The following is an 18,865-nucleotide window of genomic DNA, read 5'->3' on the forward strand; positions in this document are numbered from 1 at the left end:
CCCTCTGAACAGGACAGGGGGCACACAACCGTCTGGTGTGGGGCCGGGCTGTACGCAGATGGCCTGCGAGAGCCGCACGGCCGAGGGACAGGCTCGGCGGGCTCCCTCGGCCTCGGGCAGGACGGCACAGAGAAGCAGCGGTTTCCGCTGGGAGGCTAAGGGGTGGTCCTCGGTGGGGAGCCCACGGCCAGCCGGGGTCCAGGAGCAGAGGAGCTGCCCACCAGTCCGTGTTGCACTGACAGGCCCACGCTCCCCTCTGATCTCCAGCCCCGAAGTCCAGGCCCCTTCTCCCGTGCCCAGGCCCTCCGTCTCCCACTGCCCACCCACCACAGCTGGCAGAAAGCAGGCCGTGTGCGGGTCTCCAGCAAGTTTTGACTGAGAACCTACTTTGTGCCAGGAACTGCGCCAGGTTCTGTGGCTACTACAAAGAACAGTACAGACAGAGGTGGCCTCTGCCCCCAGGGCCTCAGGGAAGGTTCAGAGAGACACATGACAAACCGTGTCAAGTGTCAGGAGGCCGAGCAGGTGCTCAGGAAACATCTGGGGACCAGGAGCAACCCCACAGGCAGAGATAGAAGATGGCCGGCCCGTGTGCGTGCGTGCGTGTGTGCATGTGCGTGCAAGTGTGTGCACATGCGTGTGCGCGCGCGTGTGCGTGCGTGTGTGTGTGTGAGATGCAGCATGGGGCCGGGCTCTTCCCCAGTGCTGCAGAGAGAGCCAGCTAGAGGGGCGGCTCCCCCTCACCTTCCATATAGTGCTCTGGCCGGAGGGAGGCTGCCTGAGCTGCGCAGCCTGTAAAAGGCGATGACCGTCGTCCTCATCAGGGCCACACCTGGCCGTCCATCCAAAAAACTACACAAAGTCACGAACGGGAGCCCCATGCGCGCTGATGGTCCCTCCTTCATGAGCCCACACCATTTCTGCTCTCCCAGGCAGGCGCAGGCTGGAAAGGCCACCCAAAGACCCAGGGCCGCCCTCCCTCCCTTCCAACAACTAGCAAGCATTGAGTCTCCACCCCACCAGCCAGCCCAGCCGTCCACCCCCGGGGGTCCCCAGGCTGGAGAAGTCTGCCTGCCGCCTGGCAGGACAGGAGACCAAAGGCCCGGATCCCCGAGAGCAGCGTGTCACCACGGGGCCACCAGAGGGCGCCCGTTCCACGGAGCCCGGCCAAGTTGCTCGGAGCAGGAGAGGACAGGCCTGGCCGCTGCCTTGGGAGGTCACCCTGTTTCCTTCACCCCACGTGGCACCGGCACTCTCCTCGGTGCCTGGGCCCTGCAGGGCACTCTCCAGTTCAGGTGCTTATGGGGGAGTATGAAGCCATAGGGGGTCGGGGAGAGCAGCTTCCCAGAAGCCCCTGGAGGTGGGACGGAGGAGCCACGGGCACTGGTCGGGAGGGGGTGCAGTCCAGGCCCCGGGGGGCAGCACCTGAAGCCCTGGCTGGTGCGGTGCTCGGACAGCTGCTGGGCGGCCGAACACCGCACCCCCCCCCCCCCCCATCACATGCACAGCAAGGCACTCTGCTGGTTCCGGGTCCCCAACCCACTGTAGCCCCAGCCCAAGGAGGCCAAGACCCAGCCCCCCGCCGGCCCCACCTCACCTTCTCCAGCCTGCCCTGCTCTCTCCCAGCCCTTGACGGTTGCCCAGACTCTGCCACTCTGTCTCTCAGCCTAACTGGGACAGAGGCCTGTGGATGCGATCAAGTTGAGGATGGTCCCGAGGACACAGCGGCCGAGCGGGAGTGGATGTGTGAAGGAGAGCTGTGGGGCGAGGGGACCTTGGAGTGCCGTCTAAGATCGGGGCTGGGTGAGGGCAGCTGCTCAGCTGCCCTGAGACCCTGGTGTCCAGGGGAAGGGATTCAACCGAAAGGCCAGGGATTCCTGGGCATTAGCTCCTCTGTTTGCATGGCGGGTGGCGGGGCTTACGAACCAACGTGTGCTGGCCCCAGGCACCCAGATGTGCCCCCCAAACCTGTCCCCTAGGGAGGGTGGCAGCCCTGACAATGACAGGGCTTTGTCAGCAGACAGAGGCACAGGAAGGCCTACCCTGGGGGACGTGAACCCGGGGCAGGGGGCTGTCAAGGTATCAAGGCAGCCTTCTGTGGGTCCTGCCCTGCTGGGGGCAGGGGTCCAGGGCCTGGCTGCCCCCTCCCATTCCCCAGCAAGACACGGCCATGGACTTGCCCCTCACACTCCTCTCTCGCTCAGAACTCCTGTGGCTGTGGTCGTTCCATGTCCCCCGTGTCACTACTCAAATGCCCCCTCCCCAACCCCGGCCCAGTTTGGGAGGAGTTCCCCAGGGCAGGAAGCTGGTCTGCTCTGCTCCCGTCCACCGTGTCCCAGGCACCCTGAACAGACGCGCAGACCCACGGTGGTTCTGGACACATTTGCAGTTTGAGGAAAAAGCCTGGGGGGCGTCTGTGAAATCCTTAGCCACCATGCTCCACCTCCACCCTCACTCCGGTCCCCAAAGCTCCTCAGAGGCCTGCAGGGAGGGTGTGGGCAGGACTGCGGGCAGCTGCAGGGCTGAGGCCGCCTGGGACGGCGATGCTCTTACAAAGAAATGACACGGCCCCTGGGCGGGATCCAAGGTGCCGACCACCTGCAGCTGGACTCCCCGCCCGAGGCGGCCCTGAGTGCCAGGCGAGCACAAGTTCCCTGGGCAGGAATCCCTGCGAGGTGATGTTCCCTTCCCGGTGGCAGAGGTCGAGCCTCTCCACCCTCGCCCCCGCCCCTCCCCGAGTGCACAGTTCGCTCCCGACCTCCCCGGGGCCCCTAGGCTGCCTCTGCCGGGGACCCCCGGGAATCCCCGGGCCGACCCGTGGCGCCTCCCGGAGAGGCCCGCACAGCCGGTGGGAGTACCTAGCCCATGGCCACCATCGGCTGCGCCCCGACAGCCGGCCCCGCAGCTCAGCCCTGCCTGTCCCGGAGGACGCACCAAGCCGGGGACCGCCCGGTCCGCCGCCCGGCGAGGACAGCTCCGCGGGGAAGGGGCCGGTGTGCGTGTTGGGGGCCGGGGGGCGGCCGAGCGGAGCAGAGGAGACCCGGGCGGAGGGAGGGCGGCGCGGGGCGCGGAGGCGCAGGGCGGACGAGGGCAGAACGGGAGAGAGAAGGGGGCGCGGGGGAGACCCGGGAGCACCGGGTCACTCACCCGAGATCTCCGCCTGGGGCACGTCGCTCAGGCTGAAGCCCTTGGCCCCGTAGATCTGGCGGACTTCGCCGCAGCTCCGACTCTTGCTGGCAGGGTCCCCGTGGGCGCAGGCGGCCAGCGCGACGGCCACGCACAGCAACCACCAGCCTCGGGCCCGGAGCTCCATGGCGGGGCCGGCGGCGCCCCCGGCCGGGCCCGTGCAGCCCCCGCCCGCGAAGGGCAGAGCCAAGGTCCCGGCGCACTCGGCTCGCGGTCCGGAGGCGCCGGCGGCAGGGGAGGCGGAGACAACAAAAGCCGGCGGCGGCTGGGCGCGGAGCGCGCGGGGCGCGAGGTCCGGCCGCTCTCTCCGGCGGCCCAGAGCGCGGCAAGCGAGCGCGCAGTCCCGGCCCGGCCCCTCGGCGGCCCGGGAGAGGGGCGGGGAGGGGCGCGCGGGGCGGGGCGCGCAGGGGCGGGGCGGGGCGCGGCGCGGGGGCGCGATCCGAGGCGCACGGGGCGCTCCTCCTGCTCCCGGGGCCGCCCGACTCGCGAGGATCCGTTGACTGCTGGAGGGAAGCGGGGTGGCCGGGAGCGCGCGGGCCGTGTCCGGGGTCCCCGGGGGCGGGCCCTCCACGCCCAGCGCCCGGGGCGGCGGCACCACCTGTGGGGGCGGGGGCGGGGGTGCTGAGGCAGGGCTTCCCCCGCCGGACGTGACATCACGCCTTCCGCGCGCCTATCAGGGGCCTCCCCGCCCCCAGCCGAAGTCGGCATCCCTCCCGTCTTCCCTCTCCTCGGATCAGGCCGTGCCTTCCTGCACCCTGGCCGCGTGCCTCGCGCGTCCGCTCCCGCAGCCTTGGTCCCCTTTGTCCCCCGCCTGCACCCCTTTACGGCCCCTCGTCCCCGCGCCCATTTCAGCCGCCTCTCCCGCGGCTCCAGCTCACACTTGATTTTTTTTGTGGCGGAGAGTGGGGGGCTGTACGTGGGAAACTAGCCGAGAGTAGACCTCGCGCGCGCCCGTTCCTGCGTAGAGGCAACCAACGAGTTAGTTGTTGGAGATCGGCAGCCGGTTTTGTGTTCCCTCCACGTGATGCTTTGGGTGCTCGAGAGGCGAGCGAGGGGGGCAGAAGCTTTTCCGTTGGCTTGGGCCGCTGGGCGGTGGCAGGTGATCTCTTGGGGAAGGGATGGCGTCGGGCCGACAACAGGTCAGATTGCTGGGGGCTGAGGAGGGCGTAACAGTGAGCGAGGCGGCGGGGGACCTTGCAGGGCGGGTGGACAGTGCTGGTAGCCGCAGAGGGTGGGGATGCGGGCCGTGGGAAGCGAGGTGAGAGGCCGGGGCGGGGGGACGGGCGCCGGGAGCTGAGGGTGCCTCCGTTTCTTTCTTCCCGGCTGCTGCCCTCCCCCACCCCATTCCTGCTCTCCTGATACGTGGGCAAAGGCCCCAGAGACCACCAGGCCATGACCCCAGACGCCTGATTGGTTGAAATGGGGGGAAAGCAAATAAATAGGCACCCTTGGAAGAGGACCCCAGGATAACCACCATGTGCCAATAAGGGTGCCCAAACCTTGAACCTGGGGGCTTACTGTTTCACCTCACAGCAGGGGGAGCTTGTCCACTGTGGGTAGGAAGGAGGGCTCCATCGCTCCCCTGGGGTTCCCAGAGTGGTGGGCTCAGCAGCCTCAAGAGGGGGCTTGCAGTCTTCTACCCCCTCACCCAGAGACACTGAGTCATTGTGTGAGAGCGGGGCTGGGAGGCCCCTACCCCAGCGTGCTGGCCTCTGGCCGTCCTCACGCACCTGCCACCCAGTCATGCTGGTGACTCACAGACCCTGTGCAGCGCTCAGGCCAGCCTGCTCCTGCTTGCCTGTGCCTGGCACAGCTGCCTGCATGCCTCCCCTGTGCCCGCCTGGCTCAGGCCACCTGGCCCCTGTCCCCGCCTTCTCTTCAGGAGCTCACCTCCAGCCGCGTGCTTCCGGGTCAGGCAGGAGCCAGACGGCCTGAGGCTCGATAGAGTCACACACACGTACTGTTGTTGTTATGGGGATCTGTCGCCTCCTCTTAATCCGGCCAGACGGGGAGATTTCTCAGGGTGGCGTCAGCGTCCAGTGCGTTTCTGGGCCTCCAGACAGTGGTGTGGCCAGAATGTCCACGTGCCATGCTCACGTGGCCGGTTTTCAGGACATGGTGGTCACGGGCACGGCCCCTGCACACGTGCCTCCCAGGTGTATGATGACTCCATCCCCTAGAGAAATCCTCACCACTGCCTGCAAGGTCCCCGTGTCATTCCCCTTCAGAGGTCACGACCCTCGCAGCCAGGGCCCTTCCCCTAGTGTCCCCTAGTGAGGAGACATGCCCCCAGCTGGATCCGAGCTCTCATTTCCCTGACGTCGAGGGGAGCCGGGGAAGTGAGGGGTGCAGTGTCCCTCTGGAGAATGGCTGTAAGGAAAACTGGGAATGGCGGCCGGGCAGCCTCCCCTCCCCAGGGGTGCGGGGCTCTGGCTGCGTCCCTCTTGGTCTCCTCCACGTTGGGTGGCTTCCTGGGTGCTCAGCCTCCATGCACTTGAGGGGGCCGAGGGGAGGCCAGGGTCCAGGCTGGGGCGGAGGTTCTTCCCAGGGCACATGCGTGCCTCCCCACCAGGTGCAGTTTCTTGCCAGTTTTGCATCATCAGGACACTTGATGACTGAAAGTAACAGAAAGCCAACATGAGGAAAGGAGGTGCATCATCTCGGTAGCTGGCGCTAGCTGACTCCCTGGTCCTGTCCCGGAGCGAAAGGAACAGGCCTGAGTTCAAATCCCGGCCCTCCCACTTGTCAGCAGTGTGATTCTGGATGTGGCACTCGGCTCAGTTTCCTTGTTTCCTCCGTGAGGCTCTAGGAGGGAGGTCTGTGCCTGTGCGGGAGAGACGCTGCTGCTGTGACCCCGCGTGGACCCAGCTCCTGGGGGCCCCATTCTCAGGGCCTGGGAGGAGGCAGTGATGAAGGCCCTGCCACGGTGTTGGCCTGTGGCCCAGAGGGATGGCAGGCGGGACCATCCTCCCGGCTCTGGGTGGGGCTGACCCCTGCCAGAGGGCCTTGATGACAAGCAGCTGGAAGGCCAGGTGTGGAGGCGGCTCTGCCAGGTCACGGGGCTTTGGGGGCCTGGAGAGGAGATGCCTGTGCACCTGCAGTGTTCCTTCCCCTCTTCCGTCCAGTCGTCCGGCCCGCAGAGCCTCCTTCCTTGCTGCCCCACCCGGGGGAGTGCTTATGTTGTACAGACGTGGACACTGTTACTGGGAGAGGGAAGGGGCCCCATCCCTGGTCATGAAGCCCAGAGGAGGTGCCCCAGTGCCAGCTTCTGGGACTCCGCTGTTCCTGAGACACAGCTGCCTCTGCCAGGCCCCCACTTACTGCCCCGGCCCTGCCGTTCAGATCTAGTGCCCGTCTGGGGCAGCCCAGGGCGAGGGATGCCCACGCAGCCTGGGCTTCAGGAGCCAGGGCCGGGTTACACTGGGGAGGGCCTCGTGAGCCCACACATGGCTGCTGTGGCTCCAACCAAGACCACCACCTCCTGCTTTGGGGCCCTGGTCTGCCAGAGGTGTGGGCACAGACGTGCAGACACAGACGTGCAATGGAAGAAAGGGAGGAAGGAGTGAGTGGTTTGCTCATGAAAAGGAAGTGGCATCGTCCCTGAATGAGTGGGTGTGTGATGGGGGCTGGATTTGCCCTCTGCTTACACCAAGGGAGGGCTGAGAAGAAAGGGACCATTTAGAGTCATCTCGGAAGGGGGCCTGTGCTCTCCCACGTTTCCGTCTTCTCGAGGAGTGACCCCGAGTCCTGGAGGGCAGCACCCTGCCCCCCCACTTCCTGTCTCCGGCCAGGGAGGGGTCAGGGCACGCTGGGCCCTGGCTGCTCAGAAGACATGGGGAGTGCGCGGGTCGCCGGATCCACACGTTAGGGCTGCCGGCCTGCTGGCCTCCACCTCTGGATCCCCACGGGCCGGTGCTCCCCTTCCCCAGCTATTGCGGAGCAACAGGGGAACCCCAAAAGCAAGTTTTCAGATAGATTGAGCAATTCCATCCACGTGTCTGCTCACGACCGTCACTGCCAGCCGTGTCCCTAACGAGGGCCCCGTCGTGTTGGCAGTAAGGCACGGGGTCAGAGGGCACTGGGCAGGACAGCTAGGCTGCCACACCCTGACCCACTGGGGCCCCGGAGGTGTTGTGATGCCCTGGGAGTCAGCAGAGGACACAGGGTCCCCCCACCTCTGTAGGGCACGGGGCCCCCAGGCAGCAGCCTGAGAGAGGAAGTGGACGCCACGGCGTGTGGCTGATGGAGGGGAATGTGACACTGGCTGAGCAGAGGCTTCGCCAGGCGGGGCGTCCTGCGGACGGAGTCAGGGTCCCTGACGGGGTTCCCCAGAGCCTGGGGGTGGGAGGGGGAGCCAGACCCTGGGCCTGGTGGGTGCCACTGGTTTACTGCAGCTCCCTGCCTCTGCGGGGAGGTGGGAAAACAGAGTCCCTCACTCGGCAGCTCGGGAATGCGTCTCTTGTCCTTATGAAGGGTCTCGGCCCAAGGCCACCCCGGGATTGCCCCAGTGTGGAGACCCCAAAGTTGGCCCCGACTCTGCCCAGACACTCAGTGGGACTCTGGAGGCCCCCAGACGTGGGCCTCGTCCCCAACCCCCAGAAGACTGACTCTGCTCTGAGACCGAGCTGCTCCCCAAGCCGGGCCAGGGGCTGCCTCTTGGGACCAGGGAGGGTGGAGGAGGCCCAATCTGGGCACCGTGGGGTCAGCAGGCCAGACAGAACATGGGTGCTGTTGTTCCGCACGTAGGGTGGTCCTACGTGTCCCCCTGCCCCTCGCTCCATGGGTGCCCCTGTTGTTCCGCACGTAGGGTGGTCCTACGTGTCCCCCTGCCCCTCTCGCGCCAACGCCTGCCGGGCTCAGACTTTAAGGCAGCCTGCTCAGCTCTGCGGGGCCCTTTGATCCGCCAGAAGCCTGGGCAGGCCTCTCGTGCACGCGGGGCGCGCTGGGGAGGAGTTGCACGGAGGGGGGGCCCTGCACAGCCCGTGCCCGAGTCTGGGGTCTGCGCACCCACTGGAGGAGAAGGCCCCGCCCTCAGCTCTGGGCCCGCCTGGCGCGCTCTTCCCTGTGCCGCCTTCCTCGCCCCAGCTCCTTGGCCCGTCCCCTGGGGAGGGCTGAGCCGGGCCCTGGGGTGTCCAGGCACCGTGTGACGTGTTGGGGCGAAGCCCTCCTGGCAGGCCCAGGCCACCGGGAGCTTGCTGCTTTCCCGCTGGGCTGGCCGGCCCTCCCTGCCTGGTTCCGTGTGCCCTCCGCGCCTCTTCCCTCCGGGACCGTCGCTGGCTTCTCATCTTTTCTTTCTCCAGTCCATACGGCCAGGCTGCTGGCTCTAAAACCAGCTTCTACCAAAAGCCCGCAGAGACTCTGCCTGCAGGGCGATGCCAGAGAGCCCTCGGCCGCTCCTTGTTTTGCGGCTGACCGGCTGACCGGCTGACCGGCACATGAAACCAAACCAGGCCACTCCCTCCGCCCCAGACAGCCCTGGCTCAGTCCCGGAATCTTCCACTCGTCTTGGGGCAGGTCTGAGGTTGCTGCCAGCCCCAGAGGTTTGGGGCCGAGGACGTATGTGTCCACGCAGATGCAGCACCTGAGACCTCGAGGAACCTTGAGGGAAGTCAGTCTTCCGCACTTGAGGCCTTCCAGCATTCCTTCATCACCCGGAGAGTGTGGACAGCCCTCAGGGGTTGCTGGGTCCCCAAAGCAAAGAGCAATTTCCAGGGCTGGGTCAAGTTCGAGGCACCCTCTGAGAACCCCGTGGAGGACTCGCCCCTGGGAGGAGCTGACCCAGGAGGACCAGGGTCCACCACGTGGCCGAAGGAGGACCCAGATTCCAGTTGTCATTTTTAGGAAGAGACGAATCGGCATCTGAAACAAGGCGTCGCCTTGCTCTTCGGACGTGACCTTGCTCACTCACCTACGTGCTCCCTGAGCTCGTGGAGGCGCGGACCCCGTGCTCACCTCGTGGGCTGAGACCCCAGCAGCCCAGGACGCGATGATTCCTCTGCACCCCGCGGCCGTGGAGCGGTGCTCCAGAAACGGACCCCTCTCTGGCTGGCTGTCCTGATCTTTGCTGCTCCTCACAAAGGTGCCCCGGGCTGCAGGGCCGTCGGTCCGAGGGTCTTCCCCAGGGAGTCCGCCTGAGAGAAGGGGCTGAGTCGGCAGGGAGGACGGGAGAGGTGGCCAGGCTGGGGGCCCTTGTCAGCCAGCCCGGGAGGAGCAGAGAACAGTGGGGAGGTGGCTCTGGCCTCAGTGGCCTTGGTGGGCAGCCCACGGGCTGGGGGCGGGGCCCATACACCGGGCTGAGGAGGCCCCCAGCCTGTGTGGTCAGGACCCAGCCCAGCCACCCAACGCTCAGACCACCACACGCTGTGTGAAGCTGGGGCCAGGGCACAGCCAGGGAGGGGATGGAGTGTGGGCCCACAGGGAAGCGCTTTCTCCTGGGGGGCCCTGCAGGGTCCGAGGAGCAGGGTCTTGCAACCTTGGCAGGTGCACTGAGTCCCAGGGTAGGAACTCGGGTCTTCTGGACCCCGAGGGGAGGCTCTGGCAGGTGGGGCTGAGAGAAGATTCCAGCCGCCGTGGTCTGCCAGTGACGCTGCTGGGCTCTGACTCTCTGTGCAAGAGTAAACGCCTCCTGGGTGGGAGAGGACATCTGACGCTGAGCCAGGAACCCCTACCCCTGGAAACGGGTGGAAGGTGGGAGGGAGGGGTAGTCAAGGGGCAGGCTGCTTCCAGAGTCAGGGGTGCGCTGCTGGGGGGGGGTGGCGTGGGGAGCGGTTCTGCCTCGCCCTGCCCTGCTGTCCTGGGCGCAACCCAAGGTGAGGGAAGGTTCCGGCCCTGGCCCTGCTCACAGGAGGCTACAGCTCCCCGTCCCCCAGCACAGCAGGGACATCCCCATGGATAAAGGAGGCACCGGCTGGAACAACACGGCTGAGGAGTTGGGTGAGAAAGGGGAGGCTGGTGACCACAGCCTGCAGCCATGACCTGGCCTGTTGGGTCGTCCCTACAGCCAAGCTCAGCCCGAGCGCCCCAGACCTGGGCCAGTTCTGGGTGAGCAGGACGTGGCCATGGCCCACCTTTGCTGGGAGGCAGGGGGCACTGGAGGTCAAGTGTCCCCTCCGCGGAGGCAGTTGGTGGCTTAGACTGGATAGTGACACTGACCAGCTTGCCTGTCTCCTTGCTGCCTGCCCTTCAGTGAGAATCTGGCCAAGGTGTCCCCGAGAAGGGGACAGACGGGGCAGCCTAGCCCTTCCCGGGGGCCCCAGATCAAAGGGGTCCCCAGGCCTGAGGCTGGGGCTGGAGCCGGGGAGGGTGGCCTGAGGTGCCTGCCCACTGTGCCCTCAGCCCCAGGAGCCCCAGAGCCAGGTCAAGGCAGCCCCTGGAGGTGCTCCCCGGCCCGCAGACCCAGTGCCCTTGCCTGGCCCCCGAGCCCTCTCCCCTCATCCCCTCCAACACTGCTGGTGCCCAAACTGCCAGTGCCCAGCTGAGCCACCCCAGGAGGGCACTGTGTCTTCTTTTGCTTTCTCCATTATCTCATGGGAAAAATGGGCACGATACAAGGTTGTTCCCTGAATAGCCAAATAACCTTAAAAAGGGACAACAAAGTTGAAGGAGTTACATTTCTCAATTTCAAAACTCACTACAAAGCTACAGTAATCAGATAGCGTGATACTGGCATAAAGACATAGACCAATGGAATAGAAATAAGCCCGTGCATGTCTATGGTCAATTGGTTTTCAACAAGGGTGTGGAGACCATTCACTGAGAGAGAGAATAGTCCCTTCAACAAATGGTGCTGGGATAATGAAGTTAGACCCCTAGCTCACACCATACACAAAAATTAACTCAAAATGGATCAAAGACCTAAATGGGAAGAGCTAAAACTATAAAACTCTTAGAAGAAAACAGGGGTCGATCTTCATGACCTTGGATTTGGCGATGAGTTTTTAGCTAGGACACCAAAAGCACAGGCAACAAAAGAAAAAAATTGATACATTGGACTTCTTCATCAAAATTAGAAACTTGTATGCATCAAGGGACACAGTCAAGAAAGTGAAAGGACAACCCACAGGGTGGGAGAAAATGTTTGCAGGTTACATCTCTGATACAGATCTAGTGTCTAGATCTATGTGTATATAATATAAATTAACTAAATATATAATATATGTACATATTTTATATATATGTATATATATACAAGAACTCTTACAACACAACCATAGAAGGTCAAACAACACAATTAAACAATGGGCAGAGGACTTGAGTGGCATTTTTCCAAAGAAAATATGCAAATAGCCAAAAGTACATGAAAAGATGCTCAACATCATTAGTCATTACGGAAATGCAAATCAAAACCACAAGGAAGTACCATTTCATACCCACTAGGATGGATATAATAAAAAAGATGGAAAATAACAAATGTTGGCTAGGATGTGGAGAATTTGGAAGTGCCGTACATTGCTGATGGGAATGTAAAATGGTGCAGCCACTGGGCAAAACAGTTTGGTGGGTCCTGAAAAAGAAAAAGAGAATTACCATTTGACCTAGCTATTGTACTCCAAAGTATATATACCCCAAAGAACTGAAAACAGGTAGTCAAACAAAAACTTGTACACGAATGTTCATAGCAGCATTATTCACAGCACATAAAATGTGGAAACAACCCCAATGTCCATCAGCTAATGAGTGGATAAAGCAAGTGTGGTCTACCCACAGAATGGAGTAGTATTCATCCATAAAAAGGAATGAAGTGCTGGCACAGCCTACAACCTGGATGAACCTCGCAATCATTACGCTCAGTGAAAGAAGCCAGTCACAAAAGGCACGTATTGTCTGATTTCTCTTATACGAAATGTCTGGAGGAGAGAAATCCACAGGGGCAGAAAACAGGTTGGTAGCAGCCAGGGGCTGGGGGAGGCGGTGAATGTGGAGTGACTGCCAGTGGGTGTGAGGCTTCCTTTCGGGGTGTTGAGAATGTTTTGGAACCAGAGAGAGGTGGTTGCACAACATTGTGAAGGTACCAAATGCCACCGAATCGTATGCTTTAAAATGGTTAATTTTATGTTATGTGAATTTTACATAACCCGCTCCCCACCAAAAAAAACCCAGAGTTGTCATTCTTCGTAAGTCTGATTAATTTGTGTGAAGCCTGAGAGCACACCTGGCATGAGCGACCCTCCTGGGACGTCCCTGTGATAAGCTGTTGTGACAGTACCTTCCAGAGTGGGGACAGCGAGGGACACCGGAGTTACAGGGGAAGGAGGCAATCTGGTAGTGTGTCCTCGCTTTAACTCCAGCCCTGGTGGGGACCTGCATTTGTCACCTGGAAGGCAGGTCCCCTGGGAGGGAGGGAAGGGGTGCGGAGGGGAAGCGCCTGGCACGAGAAGAGCTTCTCAGGCTCTGAGTTTTTGGTTTCCCACCCACTGGGAGTGGACCCACCCTTTCATAACAGGCAAGAGCAATGTCGTCACAATGTCAGGTTCCCGCAGAGGCTTCTCCGTGTGCCACTGACTCGTCACCGCCAGGTCATGAGCCACAGCAGGCCGCGGAGCTCACAGCAGGGGCTGGCGTATCCATCCTCCATCCGTCCTCTAAGCCGGCAGCCAGCCCGGCCACAGGTGAGGGAGGCTGCTCCCCATCACCCCCCTCCCCTGACCCTCCACCTCTGGCTCCCTAGCTCAGGGGCTCCCAGGGGGGATAGTCGCCTTTGCTCTGACCAGCACAGGTTGGCCCTCACCTGAGTGTTCACACCCTGCACATGTCCCTCGTGCCCTGGTCCAGGCCATGAAGACCCCCGATGTCCTGCTTCTTCATCCTCACGGGCCTCTCCTGTGGGGATGGGACGCGCCCCTCAGGGCTGCGTTCAGCATGAGGCTCAGAGCAGTGGTCGCTGGCCAGCCTGCTTGCTGACCCTCCCATTGCTTCAGAGAGACCCCCAGCCTCAGGCTCCTTCCCACTCTGCCTGCAGATTTTCTGGAAGGAGCTAGTCTCACCAAATGACCATTTCTACGTCTCCACCTTCAAGCTGTCCAGATTGGGTATTCTGACTTAACTGCAGTTGTGGAAAATGCACTTCAAAACCAGAGACCTTGCCAGCCCCCTGCCCACCCCCCGCAGTGGTCAGAAACACCCGGGGACACCAGGCAGGAGCTGGGTTGGGTGCCCCCGGCGCCAGGAGTGCAGTTATATATGGGGTAGCAGGGGGGCCTGGGATCCTGGGACTTACAGGTGACACGCTTGGTTTGGACAGGTGAAAGGGCTGCCCACTCAGGAGGGTCTCCCTCAGGGCCTCGGGTAGGGGGACTATTTGCTGCAGCCCCTGCCGGAGTGGGCAGAGGTGCTGGAGTGAGAGGTGGCTGAGCAGGCCGAAGCCCGCTGCTCTCAGCCAAGATCCAGTGTGCATGACCAACAGCCAGAATTTAAAGCTTCCTAAAAACTTAAAAAAATACTCTAGTAGCGTATGTATATGTGATTGTTATAACTCCAAATTCAGAAGTGTATGACGAAAAATAAAGTTCCTGTTCACACCCCAAATCACACCCTCCATCCAGAGTATTGAGGTTAACACTGCAGGCATTCCCTTCTAGAACTTTCTCTGGGTCTTACCTGGGCATCTGAGAGACCCTAATAGTTCAGGTCTATCAGGCATATTGTTGTGGAGCATTTTCAACTGAACCCTAAGTCCTGGTGGTCATTTCACATTCGTATGTCCAGATCTCCCTGTCCTTTCTGTTTGTTTCCTCTTTATTCTGAAAAGCGGCTGCATTCTCCTTCTATTTAACCATGCCTCTGCTCGAGAGTTCTGTTATTTCAGACAAATCGACATTAAATCCCACCAGTGAGTCTATGTGAGCACACATGAGTTCTTCTATAGAACAGATGATCAGAAACACGTCTGCTGAGTTATGGGGTGTGCACTTTAATATTTTAAATAAACACGGCCAAATTGTCCTTCTGAAACACCGGGCCAGGTGAAGCCCCTTGTCGTGTGCCCACCTGGACGACAGGTGAATCTCACGAGTGTTTCCATCTGTGCTTCCCTAGGACTGGGAGGTTGAGATGTTCTCATAAGTTCGTGGCACCTTGCGTGTTTCCTGGGGCCCATCTATCTGAGCTCTTTGCCATCTTCCACCTTTGTTGTTTGTCTTTCTGTATTGATATTTGAGGAATTCTCTATGGATCAAAGACCAGTCTCTCACCTGGAGTCTCCGTTGCAGATTCCACCTCGCCCGCAACCATGTGAATCGGTCCACATGAATTCCAACCCACGCAGGTGTGTTTCTGGACTCCCATCCTCCCATCTCTGTGCAGGTTTCCGTCTGGACCAAAACCTCGCTGTTTCAAATACCATAGTTTAGTAGGACACATACTTCTTAATTTTCAAAATTTCTCGGCTATTCTCCTCTGTAAGAACTTTGGGCTCGACCTGAAGTCTCATGAATTGCCCTGAATGTGTAGGCTAGTTTTGGGAGAATTGATTTTTTTTCTCAAAATTGAGAATCTTATGTATTTCAAATTTCTCCCTTTATTCAGTTTTTTTAAACAATTGCTTTTCAATGCAGTTTTATAATTTTTATCATGTAGGCCAGCCGTCCTCAACCTTTTTGGCACCAGGGACCAGTTTTGTGGAAAACAGTTTTTCCACGGGCTGGGGTTGGGGGGATGGTTTCGGGATGACTCAAGTGCATTACATTTGTTGTGCACTTTATTTCTATTATTATTACATTGTAATACATAATGAAATAATTATACAACTCCCCATAATGCTGACAGGAGGCGGAGCTCAGGCGGTAACGCGAGCCATGAGGAGCGGCTGTAAATACAGATGAAGCTTCGCTCGCTCGCCCCCTGTTCACCTCCTGCTGTGCGGCCCGGTTCCTAACAGGCGATGTACTGGTAGTGCTCCGTGGCCTGGGGGTTGGGGACCCCTGATCCAGGCCTTTTACATTTTTTTGGATTGATTTTTAGATTTTTTTTGGCTCTTGTGACATGTTTGACAATGTATTTTCATCAGTCATTACTTGTACAGGAAAGTTAGTGACTATTGAATGTTGCTTTTTGACCTCACAACTTGACTAAATTATATAATTAGTTCTAACATTGATATATATATATATATATTTTTTGGCTGCACTGCGCAGCTTGTGGGATCTTAGTTCCCTGACCAGGGATCGAACCTGGGCCCTCGGCAGTGAAAGTGCTGAGTCTTAACCACCGGACCCCCAGGGAATTCAAACAGCTTTTCAGTTGGCCCCCTTCTGATTTCTCGATAGCACCTACAGTCAGTCATGGCTTGATCTTTTTATTTTCAAATATTTATGACTTTCAGTTCTTTTTTTAAAGTATATATATTACTGCCTTGACTATGATCTCTAGTGTAATACTGGTAAAACATGAAATGTTATACAAATATTGGTGGGACTTCCCTGGTGGTGCAGTGGTTAAGAATCTGCCTGCCAATGCAGGGGACATGGGTTCGATCCCTGGGCCGGGAAGATCCCACATGCCGCAGAACAACTAAGCACGTGCGCCACAACTACTGAGCCTGAGCTCTAGAGCCCGCGAGCCACAACTGCTGAAGCCCGTGTGCCTAGAGCCCATGCTCTGCAAGAGGAGAAGCCACCGCAAGGAGAAGTCCGTGCACCGTGATGAAGAGTAGCCCCTACTCACCGCAACTAGAGAAAGCCTGGGCATAGCAACGAAGACCCAACACAGCCAAAAATAAAAATAAATAAATAACTTTATAAAAAAAAATATTGGTAACGATGGAGACCCTTGTCTGTTCTCCTGACTGTAAGGGGGATGCTTTTAAAGTTTTACCGTTAATCATGACTTTGGCTGAAGGTTTCTAGAGGAAATCTTTATCAAGTTAGGGAGGTTTGCGCCATTCTTTTCTTGCTAAGAAATTTCAAAGTTTTTAGTAGGAAAGGATATGAAATGCTTTCAACACCTTTAAGATGATCATATTTTTTTCTCCTCACTTCTTAACATAGTGGGTTATATTTATAGATTTACTGATGCCGAGCCAGCCTTCTGTCCCAGAATTAAACCCTACATGAAATGCAGGTGTTCTCAACCCCATCCTGGCTGTGGTTTGCTGAGGTCAGCCCCCAAGCCCTCCGGTTCTGATGGTCTGGGTGACTTCTCCTGCCCCGGGACTCCCTGCTGGGCTCAGGGCAGGTGGCCACATTGCTGTGACTGTGGGGTCAGAGGGGCACCAGTGGCTCTGTCCCCCGTGTACCTCTGGCTGCTGTTCAGCCAGGGTGTGACGGACAGCACCTGTCGGGCCTGGCCTGCCTTAGGCAGCTTCTGGTGCTGTGTGTCCCACAATCTGGAAAGTTCCCTGTAGAACCCTGGCCCCCTCCTGTCCTGCCCCGGGCTTTCCGTGGCCTGCTTAGTGTCCCCAGTCGTCATCGCCGGTGCTCACGGCGGCACCGTCCTGCCTTGGGGAGGCTGGCGTGGCCTTTCCGGGGTTGCCTGGAAATGGGTGGGGTCTCCAGGAGGGGCTCCGCCTGCTCGGGAGGAGGGCTCCTGCTCGAGTGAGTCACTGAGCAAAGGCCTGTCTGGGAGCCTCCAGTGTCCTATGTCTTGTGTGTCCCAAATGGGTGGAGTCACCCACCCCGGAACCCCCCATGTCCAGCAGCTGAGACCCAGGGGTCTGCAGCCTCTCCCCGCACATCTTTGTACAGTAGGTCCTTTGGAATTTTGAACTTGGGGGTGCACGGCTGAGCGCCGTGCCAGGGCTGGAGGGTGGAAACCTCCCCTCATGAGGTCTGGGCGCTGGCCTGCGCCTGACTTTGTGGGCCTGGTGTCCCCAGCAGGCCGGTGCCCCCGGGCAGATCTGCAGAACGGGTCCCATGGTGGAAACGAAGATGTGCATCCCTTAATCCGAGCAGAAACCACTGCTCAAAGCTGTGGACACTTGGCTCCCGGCCCCGTAAGCGGGCTGGTGCCTTGTTATTACGCAGAGGCGTGTGGCTCGGCGGCTCCCTGGGGCATGGCACCCGCCCATCTGCAGATGGTGTAGGCCCTGCAGGATCCCTCCTCCGCTGAGGGCCACGGAAAACCCACAGAAGGAGGACATACGGGGCTCGGTGGTGGGGAGCCCTGGCAGCACAAGTCAAATGGACCAGACAGCAGATCCTGCCTGCCTGTCCCAAGAGCTCAGCCAGGGGCCCTACCCCTCTGGCGTCTCCCCTGCCTGGGTTCTGCTCACCCAGGAGGCCACCCTTCTATCCTTTGTTTTCCCAGGGAACCCCCCAGAGGGCAAGATGCAGGTCAAGCACCAGCCATGATCCCGAGGCCCTCATCCTTCCCCAGACCCCACCGTGGTAGAGCAGCCCTTCCTTGTTAGCCCCCGGGGCACGGAGCAGAGCCCACCGAGGCCCTCTGGGCCCTGGGGGTGGTGTCAGCAAGTCTGTCTGTCCTGCCACACAGAGTCAGGAGACTGTATTGGGTCCCTAGCCTCTGAAGGCGACGGGCACGGTGGAGGGCGGCAGCTCCCAACCCAGGACCCCTCACCGGCTGTCCCCCTTCCGCCCACAGCTGGGGTCTGGCCCGCCGGCTCCCGGGTACCGGCCCTCAGGCCTGGCAGCCCTGGGGAGGGGTTCTCGGCAGGGATCACCTGGCCACCTGTGGGCTGGCCGGCTCCCAACTCCCTGCAGAGACAGCACCTCATGGACGGATTAAAAATAAAACGATAAAATAGAAAACGACCAAACTCGGGGAAAGGCTCTGCGAGGCCGTTGGGCCCGACGTCGATTCTCCAAACCGTGATTTTGATGACGCGGCAGAAGTGGCACACAGACCGAGTTTCCCTTGAAATGCACAGTGGTTTGGCGCCTTGTTTTTTTTTTTCTTCGTTAAATTACAGGAGGAAGGAGAGCTTGGCAAAGTATAGTTTGGGACTTGCCAAGCCCAAACTATTTGAAAAGAAGAAAAATCACAAGATTTTTGCCCAAACTCCAAAAAGACTTTGATTCTGTTTGAAACTGAGGTCTGTGCAGATGGCCCGCTGGGCGGAGGTGGAGCCTTGGCCCGGCCCCCCGTGCGGCTGCAGTGTGGCCCTGGAAGGTGGCCTCGGTAGGGGGACCCCGCTGCGCCGTTCTCCAGCTAAGGAACCTGAGTCCCAGAAGGCCAGTGGCCAGAGCTTGTTTAGATGTTTCCAGACCCTTTCCATCTTCACCGCCCTGCCAGCACAGCCATTTGCGTTCAGAGGAGCAAGTGGGTGACCTCCAGCAACTCCGCCACACATCGGGGGCCCCCTGGGACAGCAGGACCAGTCTCCCCGCAGCAGCTCTGGGAGGTGGGGTCCAGAGTTTACCCGGCACAGGCGGGAGGGAAAATCCACACAGGACTGTTTCTGACATCAGTGACAAGTCTGCGGTCCCTGAGACCAGCCTCACGTTCTGTAATTCACTAGAAAGACTCTCAGAACTCACCAGAGCTGCTACACTCAGGGTTATGGTTTTTCCCGGGAAAGGAGACACAGGTTAAAGGCAGCCATGGGGAGAAGCTGAGGGCAGAACCTGGGAGAAACGCTGGACAGGAAGCTTCCACTGTCCTCTCTTGGAGGTAGGATGGCCGGCCTCCCCGCATCCACATGAGATCAGGGCCCGGAGCACAGCCAACCGTGGGCTCACTGCAGCCCGAGTCCGGAGTTCCTCCGGGAGCCCCGCTACGTGAGCAC

The 18,865-nt window shown here is 59.9% G+C and overlaps 1 protein-coding gene and 1 long non-coding RNA gene across 5 annotated transcripts in view; one reads left to right on the plus strand and one right to left on the minus strand.

The window, feature by feature from the left end:
• GPC1 (glypican 1) overlaps positions 1-3,749 on the minus strand; it is a 29,859-nt gene extending 26,110 nt beyond the window's left edge. The window contains exon 1 of the mRNA XM_082396916.1: positions 3,148-3,749. Within this exon, the coding sequence (XP_082253042.1) occupies positions 3,148-3,313 (166 nt within the window). The 5' untranslated portion in view covers positions 3,314-3,749. The remainder of the gene's footprint in view (positions 1-3,147) is intronic.
• Positions 3,750-8,438: 4,689 nt separating this feature from the next.
• LOC309631017 lies at positions 8,439-16,617 on the plus strand. Of its 4 annotated transcripts, none has more exons than XR_014246021.1 (4): positions 8,439-12,447; positions 12,629-12,794; positions 14,343-14,449; positions 15,642-16,617. It is a non-coding gene; the product is annotated as an uncharacterized lncRNA (long non-coding RNA). The 4 variants fall into 4 exon arrangements; XR_014246022.1 differs by having other exon boundaries at positions 8,439-9,265; positions 11,893-12,794; XR_014246019.1 differs by having other exon boundaries at positions 8,439-12,794.
• Positions 16,618-18,865: the final 2,248 nt, after the last annotated feature.

The sequence above is a fragment of the Balaenoptera borealis genome, assembly GCF_965194805.1.
Source record: "Balaenoptera borealis genome assembly, chromosome: 6".
Lineage (NCBI taxonomy): Eukaryota > Metazoa > Chordata > Mammalia > Artiodactyla > Balaenopteridae > Balaenoptera > Balaenoptera borealis.